Here is a 15,215-nt window from a genome sequence, read left to right on the forward strand (position 1 = left end):
AATTTCATGAAAATCTATTACCCCGTTTCGCCGTAAATGCGCAACATAAAAACATATAAACATTTAAACATTAACAGAAATGCCAAACCGTCGACTTGAATCTTAGACCTCACTTCGCTCGGTCAAAAAATAAACTTTCTACTCGTGATATTTTTCAAAGTTTTTCGATTTGTATATCATCAAGCTATCAAATTTAATAAGTCTTCACAGGAAAAAATGTTTCTTCTGATCATTACTATTTGAGATATGAGCGCTTAAAGATTAAATTTTTGGGACAGAACATTTCAAATTCGGTAAGAGATAAATCCATGAGATTTAGAGTATTGATTCTTCTATTGTTGATCTTTCTAGTAAAACAAAATTTTTCTGAAAATATCAATTTTTAAGATAGTTATTTAATTTACTAAAAAAACACTTTTAGTTGAGTTATTTTTGGTAAATTGAATAGCTTTTTCAAAAATTGATATTTTCAGAAAATTTTTGTTTTACCAGATCAACAATACCACGAAGAATTTATCCTCTGAATCTCATGGATTTATATCTCACAGAATTTGAAATGTTCTGTCCCAAAAATTCAAACTTCAGGCGCTCATATCTCAAAAAGTAATGATCGGAAAAAAATGTTTTCCTGAGAAAACATTTTGATGGCTTGATGATACAAATCGAAAAACTTGGAAAAATATCACGAGTAGAAAGTTTATTTTTAGCCTTTGCACAGCCTTAATGAGTAACTCACTCTGTATTGTAGCGAAACGCCTCATAATAGTTTATACATTTCTGGGAACAATCTGGCAACGTTGCAGAGCTAGAAAAGCATAGCTATCTGCTTTTTTCGAATGATAGTCAAGAATAGCAACACCAATGCTAATCAAAATACTGTCATTACAATAGGCGGGCTTTTCCACACTACTTTTTGTTCAACAGGTACAAAAGTCAAGTTTGAATTTAGCGGTATTTCAGACACCCAAAGAATGGCCAATCGTGATACTCAAAAAAAAAAATTTCTCAGTTATAATCAATCGAATTCTATGATGAAAAACCTCATCCTATTTCAAATCATTAACATCATTTTATTAGGATAGAAATAATTGGAATAACATAATATTTAAAAATGAATCACAGTCTTCAATTTTTCAAAAGTTAACCAGCCTGCAAGCTAGACTATTGTCAGCCATCTTGGAATTGAATTTGTTGATGCTCTGCTCGTTCGTGCTTGATGCTAAAAATTTTGTTTAAACCTGCAAAATAATTCGAAAATAAGGGATATAATAATTATTAAAAGAGATTTCCGTAGAGTGATTACCACTAATTAGGAATTTTGATTAAAATCAATTAGAGTTGGTTGTGTGTAGGAGTGAAATCAGCCTAAACTATGGTGAGTTTGTTTGGACTGTAGTTTTATTTTGTTTTAAAAGAAATTCTAAAATTCAATACCATTCTTATACTGATAATATCATGCTCAAAACTATTTTGATATTTTGCTAAATTATTTGATCTTAATTAATACTGTAGGAACAATTTTTTGAATCTATATTTTGGAAACAAGTCGCTTGATAATTTGTTGAGGTTAGATATTGTGGCTACTAATGATATTCTCAATAACTTACAAATCAATATTCTTCGATTCCGGTAAATTCAAAGCATATACTAAAGGTTTACTTATCTTTGGCTACTCATCTATTTAATCATTTAGAATTACTCAACTTTTGAAAAGAACGTATATTTAAGTCCAAGTAGAATTGGCCCAAGACCTAAACGGTTCTAATTCTAATATTAGGATTTATACAACATAATCTATTTATTATTAAGGGTCGTCTTTTGAGGTTACATATGGTTATTATTCTTGTGCCAAAAAAGGCCCAATTTCCAGTAGCATACAATAAATATAAAAGATTTACTACAGTCAGTTTAATAGTAGCCTACATAAGTAATACTGCGTCAATCGTATATTTCCCATCATGTACATGTATAAGTGAATTCTTTCCTGTATTGATACCATTATTTATATTCATCTATTTATTTTATTTTGTGTTTCAGTCTCACACAATTCTGCTCATACAACCCGCCACAAAACCCGAGAGTCGAACCTACACTGACTATGAGTCTGTTAACGAATGTATGGAAGGTTAGTAAATTTAAATACAATTATTTAAAATATCAATTATTACCAAAATCTGCAGCTCTGAGATGGATTTAAATATAGATCTATCAATTCATGCAGATGTTCTACTTTGCTTGCCCTATTGCCATAGGTAAGGAAAGTATTGCTTTCCGAAAAAAATTAAGGTACCCCAATTTCTAAATTTCTATACGATTTAAGGTCCCCTGAGTCCAAAAAATTGGTTTTTGGGTATTGGTCTGTATGTGTGTGTGTGTGTGTGTATATATATGAGTGTATGTGCGTCTGTGTACACGATATCTCATCTCCCAATTAAAGGAATGACTTGAAATTTGGAACTTAAGGTCCTTACACTATAAGGATCCGACACGTACAATTTCGATCAAATGCGATTCAAGATGGCGGCTATAATGGCGAAAATGTTGTCAAAAACAGGTTTTTTCGCGATTTTCTCGAAAATGGCTCTAACGATTTTGATCAAATTTATACCTAAAATAGTCATTGATAAGCTATATCAACTGCCACAAGTCCCATATCTGTAAAAATTTCAGGAGCTCCGCCCCATCTATGCAAAGTTTGATTTTAGATTTCCAATTATCAGGTCTCAGATATAATTTAAACAAAAAATTACTAGTGGAAACGATTGAGCATGGACATCTCTTCAATTAATGTCCAGTAACAATTTTCACCTAAAATTGAAAATAAGCTTGAAATTTGAGAAAATGTAATTAGGCCTATTCAATTGCAAACTGTTGGCAACTGTTGATTCTATTAAATCATTCACTATGAAGAGATAGCAGATCTCGTGTGTCTGCAGCGTTATTGTCCTGTCACCAGCTGTCTCAGATCTTAGAATAGTAGATTCGATATGCGCGGGAACACTAGCGTCAGGTGATCAATTTTCATAACGGCAAGGAAAGTTGTGTGAGTGCGCCATACCAGATTTTTCAAATTGCTTTGGGAGCGATTTTCTCCAGGCTTCCGAGCGGACGCTCTCGATAAAGAACTCTCATCAAAAACATTAATCACATAAATATGGAGATAGAAGAATTCAATTTCAGATTCGGATTCAGCGCCTTGAGATTAATAATTTGGCTCGCGTTTACTCAAAAAAATATAGATAAATGGAATAATTAAAAATTTTGGAATTGGAGTGCAACTGAGAACAGAGCGAAAATAGCTCTGCCGGCTCGTCGATGTTTTTGGTGTATTAGTAAACACAAACTCTGCGGACGTTCAGATTTTGCTCTTTTGCTCTGCAGAGTTCTGCGAACCATTCCTCTAGCTATGTGCCGCAGACTAACGAGCAGACATCTAAATATTAGTAGAAATTCATAAAACATTGAAAGAATAGCTTGCCCGAAACTAAAACAGGAAAAAGTGGTCAAGTATTTGGGGATTATGGTAGACTGTCATCTCAAGTGGGACATGCATATAGAATTCATTTGTAAAAGGCTAAAATTTATATCTTATATATTTTACAAAATCCGTAAATTATTAAATATACAGGAGCTAATACTAATTTATCATGGATACGTTCAGTCAATTCTGCAATATGCGTTAGGAGTATGGGGGGGAACTTATGATCACATAATAAATAGGATTTTTGTCATTCAAAAAATGATAATAAAGACTATTCTGAATAGACCAAGAATTCATCCAAGCAGGGACACATTTGATGAATTCAAGGTAATGACCATACGCCAACTATATATTAAAAAAATTCTCTACTACATAAGAAAAAATAAAGATAAATTTACAATAAGGAATAATCTAGCCACATATAATTTCAGGTTAAATTTTCATAATTTATTCAACATAAATCACACTAACCTAACAATATTACGTCGACAATTAAATTATTTAAGCACAAAATTAATTAATTTAATCCCAAATGGTATGCAATTTTTAACTGAGGATAGACATGGGGCACAGATAAATAAATGGATAATTGAGACATTTTCTTTACTCTCGATTATATTTTATAATATACATTTTTTTCAACCTTACTTTTTTTTGTTTACTTACGTGATTCTAAAATTTTGCCATATTTATTTTTATTTATAATAATAAAATAATATTTGATATAATAATATTGAACTGATGCTCATGCCCAGCGGACAGGATTTTCCTTGCTGGGTTGTTGCCTTAATGAATAGATTTTGATTAAATATATTAATTTATAATTTTGTTTTGATTGTAAGCTATGTTTTATTTTTATTTCTATGAATTTCTTGAATAATTTATTGTAAATTGTATTGATGGCAAATAAAAAGAATTGAATTGAATTCACACTGTAATTCAGCTACCTGGACGGGACTGGTTATTTGCCATTAGTTTTGAACAAGATTTGAATTTATTAAATGAGCTTCTTCATAATTTTAGAAGTGATTGATATTAATAAATTAATGATCATGTACAGACTCTAATAAAATAAAAATCTTTTCTACTAATTAACTTAACCTCAATGTAGATCCAAATCTAAAAACAAACAACAAAATGATACAAGCACCAAGCCGAATGTGTAGATGAGGTAAAGTTCCCCTTTTGCCGAATATTCGTCCAATTTTGTGTTCAAAAGACCTACAATGACTGGGAAAACAACGAGCACGACTGTTCGCTGCTTGCCGAACACCAAATATCCATCTACACTACTCGCATTTCGGCGAGTATGCTCGGTGTTCGCCGAAAGCCGCATGTCTGGAGCCGGCTGAAACAACGAGCACGAATGTTCGCTGCTTGCCGAACACCAAACATTCATCCACACTACTCGTGATTCGGCGAGTATGCTCGGTGTTCGCCGAATGCCGCATGTTTGGAGCCGGCTGAAACAACGAACATGAATGTTTGCTGTTTGCCGAACACCAAATAACCATCTACACTACTCGCATTTCGGCGAGTAGCTCGGTGTTCGCCGAATGCCGCATGTTTGGAGTAGGCTGAAACAACGAACATAAATGTTTGCTGCTTGCCGAACACCAAACATTCATCCACACTACTCGTGATTCGGCGAGTAGCTCGGTATTCGCCGAATACCGCATGTTTGGAGCTGGCTTAAGGCTAGGCACACACCAGTTAGTCAAGACAAGACACGTTTAGTCACAATACTTCACATAGTTGCTTATGAAGACATGTCTAATTGCAATGACTAATCAGTGTGAGTTGCGTCATAAGCAACTATGTGAAGTATTGTGAGACTATAGTGAGGTCCACGTTATAATGGCAGTGTACAATTGACAATACTGTTGCTGTCATTTTCTATCATACAACAAAACAGATAGCGCTATCTCTCTCTAGCTTTGCAATGTTGTCAGTTTGCCAGAATATTTTATTTTTACTTTTGACAGTGACTGTACAAAAATAGACTAACAATTCTCAGCCGCCTTTTTTTTCTTCATTCTATCAAAATACTTTGGTACACAAGTCATATAATTGATTTAAAATGTATTTTTGAAACAATGAAATAATTTTTAGACATTACCGTATGAGAAACACTTATACCTGAAATGACATTTTAAAAGTTGATAACTAACCATCATAGACTTTATACATACTTCAGTTAGCCTAAACGTTTAGGTTAGACCTACTCGTACCGGTATAAATAATATTGAAAGGTTATTTCAGAATTATTCCCATTTAAATTACTCATTTGATTACTATTCTTCTATTATTTTTGAAAGAAATTGTAATAGAATGCCTACCAAATAACTTAATTTCTGTTGTTTTGAAATTCAGATTGGTGTATCACAGCTTTTTAAATTAGCTGCCATTTCAGGTTTGTATAAAAATAAAAATCTGATCTCAGTTATGGAAGCAAATTTTTGAATCAAATTATGAAAAATATATATTTTTGATTAATTTGACATCAAATTGATTATTTTATTAAGGAAATTATAATTATTATTAGATCAAATTTAATGGGATGAATTGAGTAACAGCTGTTTCCACTCGAAGGCAAAATGGAGAGACTTGGCAACGTTTTTCTCCTATCTTTCTTCACTGCCATTATAACGTGGACCTCACTATAGTCTTGTCTTGACTAACTGATGTAAGGCTACCCTAAAATAGCTTGGTCTGAACATGCCTAAAGATTGAAAGTTTTGTAATTTGTTTTTGTGTTTCTTTTAGTGTAATTTATTTATTTTTGTTTGAGCAGGTGTTTGCAAGATTTACGAGGAGCATCTGAAAAGGCAGAACCCCAACACACCGGCCATCACCTACGACATCGGACAACTGTTCGACTTCCTGGACGAACTCGCTGACCTCTCATGTCTCGTGTAAGTTATATCTGATAAATTTAGCTATTGAAAGAATTAAGTGACAATTTATCACCAAATATAAACACATGAAACATATCCTAAGCCTTGAAATGATGTTGAAAAGATCTACCATCCTACCCAACTCATTTGGTAGAGAGTTAGTGGGAAGGTTATTTTGAATATTGGTTCCGAAGAATGGACATTAATATGTCCAAAGCTCCGCCAATTTATATAGATGCATTCCTTTGACACTCAGACCAGTCGACTCTAGTCTCCTTTGGAAACACATGCTCTCCACTAGAGTCCAGTCTCTTCTCCACCTGAGTCGCCTAAGTGTGATTTGAGTCTAAGAAACTATATACAAAAGGGCTGATTTCCGAGCTCGGGATTCAGCTAAGTTTTAGACTTCAAACAGCTGGAGTCAGAAAATTGGCTTTCCATTTCGGGGCATAGTCGCAGTTTCTATGGTAATATTTGTTTTCTCATTTCTATAATTGGAAACGTTTTTCCATAGAGAAAACAATAGCGTAAGTAGATAACCCATGGTATAGGGAGTTTATGTCGTAACTTTTACTGTTATCTCAAGCCAATAGTCCACGTAGTTCTCTCCTGTGAAGCTTTATGTAGTCTCTCATATTGTGCCGTTCATACACTCTCACCCCAACAAAACAGTAAAAATCGTCAGTAATAGGCTTGAGATAACAGTAAACGTTGCGATATAAACGCATTATACCATGGGATATCTACTTACTCTATTGTTTCTCTACGTTTTTCCTTGACGAAGTGAAACATTGTTTATTATAATATTTATTATCTCATTTCTATAATTGGAAAACGCTTTTCCTTGACGAAATGAAACATTCCTAAATCATTCAAAGTAACTGAAACTTTACACTATTTTCTCTTTATTTTATTTTGTGTTCAATTTTCTAGTTTTTCGAAATTTAATTGACCGAGCGAAGTGAGGTCTCAGATTTAAGTCGACGGTTTGGCATTTCTCTTAATGTTTAAATGTTTATATGTTGCGCGGTAATAGATTTTCATTAAATTTGACAGGTATGTTCCGTTTTTAATTGCGCGTCGACGTATATACAAGGTTTTTGGAAATTTTGCATTTCAAGGATAATATAAAAGGAAAAAGGAGCCTCCTCCATACGCCAATATATTAGAGTAAAAATCAGACAAGAATTATTCATCATGAATCAGCTGACAAGTGATTACACAGATGTGTGGAGAAGCCAGTCTATTGCTGTATTTCCATAAGGTCTATAGTTTCAATCAGGTACTTGTGGATAAGTACATTGATATCACTTTTTAATTGCTTTAGATTGTCAGGTTTTATTGTGTAAAGGCATTAAATTTATAGAGTTTACATTATAAATAGTATTAGCTTACTTGTATAGAAGTGAATAAGGTATTGCCAATGTTTACTTTATTCATATTTGTATCACTTCAAGACTTAGATTTAATTAAGGAGGCTGAGAAGCGTGAGAATATTAATTTAAATTTTACTATAACCATAAATTTGTGTTGAATTTCAGGTTAAACATCAGTTTTAAACATTACTTGCTGTAAATTAAGAATAAATTGGTATTCAACCTTAGCTTCAATTTTCAAGACTTCTGCTTGTTTCTTAAATTTTTGAAAATACAAAAACAAAACAGAATGAATATCAAAAAGTTTCAGGGTACAAAATATAACTTCTTCCAACTAACATTCATAGAATATTGTAGTGATTATCTAAGGCCCGTATGCAGATACTAGTCTTAAAAGGAGAAATGTTAACTGTTCGTTAAACCCTGTATGAAACAGATTATGATAAATCAACCATATCTACAAGTAAACGTGGTTTAGCGTTGAACGTAGTTTTAGCATATGGCCCTAGTTTATTAATAAAAGATCAGTAAAAAATATAAGATACAATATTGCTTCAGTTATGGTACAGTAAATAAGAATTTATTCTTATAAATAACTAGTATAAAGTGCTTATAATATTGATATTATTCTTAAAAAGGACATGTTTTTAACATGTTCTTAACAATTGTCATGTTTTATTGTGTAAAGGCATTAAATTTATACAGTTTATATCATAAAAAGTGTTAGCTTACTTGTATAGAAGTGAATAAGGTATTGTCAATGTTGACTTTATTTAGATTTATATCGTTTTAGACTAAAAACATGACACATTATTTAAATTGAAGAACTTCGTTCATTCAGTATCACAAAAACAGTTCAGTGTAGAGTCAAGTAGAAAATGTTGTTTGAAACTGAAAAATATTCTATGGTGAGGTCCACGTTATAATGACAATGGAGAAGATAGAATACCAGCGTTGCCGATTCTCTGCCCTCTATAATGGATAGCTGATACTGGAATATCTGATGTAATATGAACTGTTTATTCTTGTTTGAAATTATCAATTATATTTTATTCGTCAAGAAAGTATATTTTTCAATGATTAAGTAATCCATTTTCATAATTGAGATTAAATGTTTTGTTAAGTAATTATATTAAATATGAGAGTAGATCACACTAACCTAACAATATTACGTCGACAATTAAATTATTTAAGCACAAAATTAATTAATTTAATCCCAAATGGTATGCAATTTTTAACTGAGGATAGACATGGGGCACAGATAAATAAATGGATAATTGAGACATTTTTCTTTACTCTCGATAATATTTTATAATATACATTTTTTTTCAACCTTATTTTTTGTTTACTTACGTGATTCTAAAATTTTGCCATATTTATTTTTATTTATAATAATAAAATAATATTTGATATAATAATATTGAACTGATGCTCACGCCCAGCGGACAGGATTTTCCTTGCTGGTTGTTGCCTTAATGAATAGATTTTGATTTAAATATATTTAATTTATAATTTTTGTTTTGATTGTAAGCTATGTTTTATTTTTATTTCTATGAATTTCTTGAATAATTTTTTGTAAATTGTATTGATGGCAAATAAAAAGAATTGAATTGAATTGAAGATGAGAATACTGTGTGAGGTCTACTGTTCACAGAACTACTAGTTTAAACGTGGACTATGACTACGCCCCGTTTCGGAAAGCCAGTTTTCTGACTCCAGCTGTTTGAAGTCTAAGACTTAGCTGAATCCCGAGCTCGGAAACCGACCCTTGGTGGCCACCCTTAGGAATTGGACCTTGAGAGCTCGTTTAATTATTTATGAAATGGTTTATTTTTTAAATAAATTTCTCTTTTTGTGTAGTTGAGAAGTTGATATTGTGGTAATTATTCATATTGAATGAAAAAGACTAAGAAATTGTCAAAAAACCACTGATTTATTGATAATTAGAAAGACCGGTTTCGGTTATTACACCATTGTCAATCTCTGATAAACTCTGTTGATGACAATGTTGTAATAACCGAAACCGGTCTTTCTAATTATCAATAAATCAGTGGTTTTTTGACAATTTCTTAGTCTTTTTCATTCAATAAATTTCTCGTTTATTTTCAGATATCAGAAGAGCACCAACGGGTAAAAATTTTTTTCCGGCTCTTAATCTTTTCTAGTCCTCGGCCTACAGCCTCGGACTTGAAAACCGATTTCGAGCCGGAAAAATCTCATTTTCTGCTCTAGGTGCGAAATATACTATTATGAAATTGATGATTTTTGTTAAAAATGTCTCGTTTATTTTCAGATACCAGAAGAGCACCAACACTTACGCCCCATACAACAAGGAATGGATCAAAGAGAAAATCTACATTCTTTTGAGGAGGGCGGCTTCAGTTGCCTCTGTAAGTCCTTCCTAAATTTATCTATACTATAATAAAGTAAAGAACTGGCTTATACACGTAGGGGATAGGAAATTCACGAATGACGCATCATCACGTCTCAACTACTCCACTCATTAACTTGAAATGTTGAATATTGATTCTTAATTAACCGAGGATGGTTATAGGCCGATTTTCAATTCTTCAAGATTTTATTACGTCAAGTTTTCAGTTCGTCAAGTTTCGAAATAGACCCTTGCGGAGCACGGGTTACCTGCTAGTTTGAAATAAAATATAAAAATCTATAAAATATTAAGCAAGATTTTTTTAAAGACTACAAACATTGCTCAACAATATCATAAAGAAAAGATACCATGTCCATGGTTTTGATACTGTTTTTGAGGTGATACTGTATCATTTTGTAGTGATACTGTATCATATTGTGAAAAATCTATAAAATGAGCAAGATTTTTTAAAGACTACAAACATTGGTCAACAGTATTATCATAAAGAAAAGATACCACATCCATGGTTTTTTTGAGGTGATACTGTATCATATTGTGGTGATACTGTATCATCTAAGCCTGGTTTTCACTAGTAGAGTTAGTGGTCGAGTAACTGGCGTACTAAGTGCCGTTTGCACAGTAACAGTTTAAACTAAATTTAATTTTAAACTGGATTAAATCCATATAGGTGCGTACAGATATACGCATCGCGAACATGAGCAATTCACTTTTAGGGCCGTTTGCACAGTATGGATTGCTATACTCGATTAAGTTAATCTGAAAGTTTAGACTTGAATCGGTTTTCTCAGTGCATTTACTAATCCAGTTTAAGTTAAACTAGTTTAGCGTTAAGTTGGTAATAGAATGTCATCATTTATAATATCATAAGGTTGATTTTTACAGGAATTTTGTTATTTGTTTACAAACCATCAGTAAATTGAGGTTATGTAGCTACTATTTCCTTGTTAAAAATCCACAGAGCTGTAAGCTGTATGGTAATAAAAGTGAAAAGCAATCAAGAAATTCAAAAAATGCTATATTACTATTAGATACAAACTTATATTTAGTTGGCACCAAAAAATATATTTTAGAATGTAAGATAAAAAAGTTATTTTGTTACGCTTAAATCTACTATGATCTTCCTCGTTTATTAGAAATCTATCGAAAGCAAAATATCTCAGTTATGTGTTGATAAAAACATGTTTTCTGATCAAAGACCACTGATAAAAATTGTCTTATTTTCTATCAAGTGGTTTATTTAATCAAATACTAAATTGACACTTGAATGAATTTATCCCAGAAATTTAAATGATTTGTTTTTGCCCAATTTTTCTCAGTTCCAAAATTTCATTGCAGTCATCTCTATCAATCGCATTAAAAACTTCTATCAATTCCTATCAATAATGATTTACTATAACCTAAATAATTATTATCGTCTACAGAAGCATTAAAAACAACCGTCGAAAAATAATTTACTATCAGCTGTTTCCCCATGAAATCTTTACAGATGTCAAGTTGATCCAAATTATTTGGTTTAAACCTCCTGCTTTGGAGGTTTAAACTTTCCCAAAGTTTAAACTCAATACAGAGTTTAAACTGATACTGTGCAAACGGAGTTTTAGTTTAAACCCAAAAAAATCCAGATTTGGTTTAAGCTTTAGCTTAAACTTACACTGTGCAAACTGCCCTTAATCAGCTGATGTCAAGCGTTTTATATCTGTATCTTACCGGTTCTGTAAAAATACAGATATAATCAGCTGATTAAAAGAGAATTGCTCATGTTCGCGGTGCGTATATCTGTACGCACCTTATCAAGTCTCGTTCGTTATGATGTGGCTCATTTTGAGTTTAAGCCACCAGCTGATTTAATTCAGTTTAATCTTTGACTGTGCAAACGGCCCAAACTCTACCGAGCCACTACCTCCGTAAACAAAGCCGTAGTGCATTCTGGTGTCGTCAGCACCGGTAGGGCTCCTACACCAATAGAATAGAATAGAATAGAAAATATATTTATTGATACAAGAAAAAACATAACATGACACTCAATCAATAATAATTTGATGATTACACAAATATATATCTTAAGACATGACCTGTTGGTCGTCTGCCAAGTTGAGCTATTTTATTGATTTAAAATTTACATGCATCCTACACCAATAAAACCACCAGCTGATATAGATCAGCTGAAATCAACGAATTTTTATTGGTGTAGGAGCCCTACCTGTGCTGACGTCACACGAATGCACTATGGCTTTGAATACGGAGGTAGTGATTAAATCCATATCAAGTCTCGTTTGTTATGATGTGGCTCATTTTGAGTTTAAGCCAACAGTTGATTAAATTCAGTTTGAGCTTTGAATGTGCAAACGGCCCTATCTCTACCGAGCTAACTCTACTCTACTTACAACTCTACTCTACTTTCACTACAATTGAGAATAGTAGGTAAAATATGTTGTCTAGTGAACACAACTAACCTTAAAATGTCAATACGGAACATTCATTATCGCCGTTCTATTCTACTCTACTAGCTCGACACTGTTTTCATTAGCATAGTAGTGGTAGAGTAGAGTGAGAAGCGGTGGTGGGGGAAGGCAAGTGGTAGAGTACTATCCCACTCTACTCTACTAAAAACTAGTACTCTACCATGGACGTTTTCACTGGGAGAGTTCACAAACAATGAAGTTAGCGATATTGAAATACTTTGATTAATTCTATGTTTCTTTTGTGTTTCTAAAAATGAATGAAATCATTTTTGTTTTGTTTCAGAAATAATGGGCTGACTGCAGTACTACTTTTTTTTGAAACTACTATTATTTGTGTGGTAAATATCGAAGCTGCTGTATTATGTATAATATTATATTATGACAACAATGGATAATAATTCTTATGTTTTATTATTTTTTAATTATGAGGTGAACTGTTGAACAAGGACAGTTGTATTATTTATAAGATTAAATGACAAGTAAAAACGACTATTTGTGCCGGTTGCACAAAAGCCGGTTAAATTTTAACCGTGATTAATTTTACAAGAACTAATCAGAGGAGCCGTCCTTCTCTGATTTGTTCTCGAGGAGTTAATCACGGTTAAAATTTAACTGGCTTTTGTGCAACCGGGTCTTTGTGTTTCATTTATCGAACATGATGATAACTCTATCTTCTTTTGTCACTAAACATTATCTATAATATAATAAAGGAAAGTAAAATAGAAATAATTTCAAAACAAAAGTGAACAAATGGGAAATTATTCCAGAGATAAAAGCACCAAGAGTTGGCACAAGATGGAGTGGAGAAAGAAAAGCTGCATTTTCTCAGAGAATGAAAAGCTGGTGGGCGAACAAGACAACCGTCAAGTCTAATAAAAATCGATGATCATGATTTTACTCAGCGTCTTCCACTTCGGGAGCTCTACGACTAATAATAATAATAATAATAAAGGAAAGAACTGGCTTATATTTGTAGGGGATAGGAAATTCACGAATGACGCATCATTACATCTCAACTACTCAACTCATTAACTTGACATTTTGCATATAGATTCTTAATTCACCGAGGATGGTTATAGGCCTATTTTAAATTCTTCAACGTTTCAGAAGGTCAAGTTTTCAGTTTGTCATGTTTATGATTGGACGTCAGACGGTCTTTGCTTCCCCCACCACTATTTTGGTTGGGTCTTGTAGTGTGTAGCGCTGTCTTTAGAGGGCAGACGGTCTTCAGTAGCTCGTCGGTCTTGGTCGAAAATTGCGGAAAAATGAAGATGGAGAAATAATTGTGATTTCAGATTCGGATTCAACGCCCTCAAATTAATAAAATGCTTCGTGTGAACTCAAAAATGATCAAAATTGAGGAAATTTTTCGATTGGATCTCTCACTTTAAGGTTAGCAGATTTATTGTTTCACTACAAGATTGAATATCAATATTATGCTTTGACCAGTTATATTTTTTTCCATTAATTTCATAATTATGAATGTTCTAGCTAATTTAAATAGTGAACTATTGCAATTTGCTATCGTGAGGTCCACGTTATAATGGCAGTGTTTGATTAGCAATGGTATTGCTATCCTTGTCTATCATTCAATAAAGCGGATAGCGCTATCTCTTTCTCGCTTTGCTCTGTTGCCATATAATTTAATATTCATATAATTTGTTCCTGTGTATCTAAGTTAGTAGATTATTTTAAAGTTCTATAGTGAGGTCCACGTTATAATGGCAGTGTTTGATTAGCAATGGTATTGCTATCCTTGTTTATCATTCAACAAAACGAGTAGCGCTATCTCTTTCTTGCTTTGCTCTGTTGCCAGATTGTTTTTTAACAATGTAAAATTAATCATTAACTAACAAAATATTTCATCTTAATTATGAAATTATTGAAAAATATAATTTCTTGCTAAATAAAATATAATTGATTATTTAAAACGAGAATGAACAGTTAATATTACATCAATAAAATATTTCAGAGCAGAGCGACAGTCTGTACGCACCTTTATGTATTAATAATAACATACTTCATCAACTGATATTAGTCATTATATTTGGCTAGGCCTTTCAATCAGTTTCATTTTCCATTTAGGCCTACCATACACGTTTCGATCGGCCTCAAAACCCGGACTGAACAGTCCGGGTCTTAAGGCCGATCGGAACGTGTATAGTGTCGCCTCAAGACGAAAAGTGGTCTCAAGGCCGGATTTCGGCCGCACTGGAATCCAGTGAGGCCCGGCCTCAAGACGGATTAATTTTAATTGCTCTTGAGACGGAACTGAACGTGAATGGGGAAACCTGGTTTCGTCTAAAGGCCAAAACACCCGCTCTTCCCCCTCCGCCATATTTTCCACCCTCGGTCAACACGTTTAGCACGTGTCATGGATAGCAAAATTATTCTAAAAATCGATTTCTTAGTAACGATTTCTTCTCGTTCCAATTAACGCAATGTTGCTGTCAATTTTTCATTTGGCATTATTGCTTTCCTAGGAGTGGCCGTAGTCGAGTGGATCAGATGCTGGTTTCATGATTCAGAGGCCCGGGTTCAAATCCCGGCCCGGGCAAGATATTTATCTCGGGCCACTCCCGTGTTTCGGATGGACACGTTAAGCCG

The 15,215-nt window shown here is 33.0% G+C and overlaps 1 protein-coding gene across 1 annotated transcript; it reads left to right on the forward strand.

The window, feature by feature from the left end:
• Nucleotides 1-1,009: 1,009 nt before the first annotated feature.
• On the forward strand, nucleotides 1,010-13,097 carry LOC111050450 (enhancer of rudimentary homolog; the record flags this gene model as incomplete). Its single annotated transcript, XM_022336774.2, is given in 5 exon segments — nucleotides 1,010-1,375; nucleotides 2,038-2,125; nucleotides 6,276-6,396; nucleotides 10,048-10,144; nucleotides 12,892-13,097. Coding segments are annotated over 5 exon segments (315 nt in total). The 3' UTR covers nucleotides 12,898-13,097.
• Nucleotides 13,098-15,215: the final 2,118 nt, after the last annotated feature.

This window comes from Nilaparvata lugens, chromosome 14, assembly GCF_014356525.2.
Source record: "Nilaparvata lugens isolate BPH chromosome 14, ASM1435652v1, whole genome shotgun sequence".
NCBI classification, from domain to species: domain Eukaryota; kingdom Metazoa; phylum Arthropoda; class Insecta; order Hemiptera; family Delphacidae; genus Nilaparvata; species Nilaparvata lugens.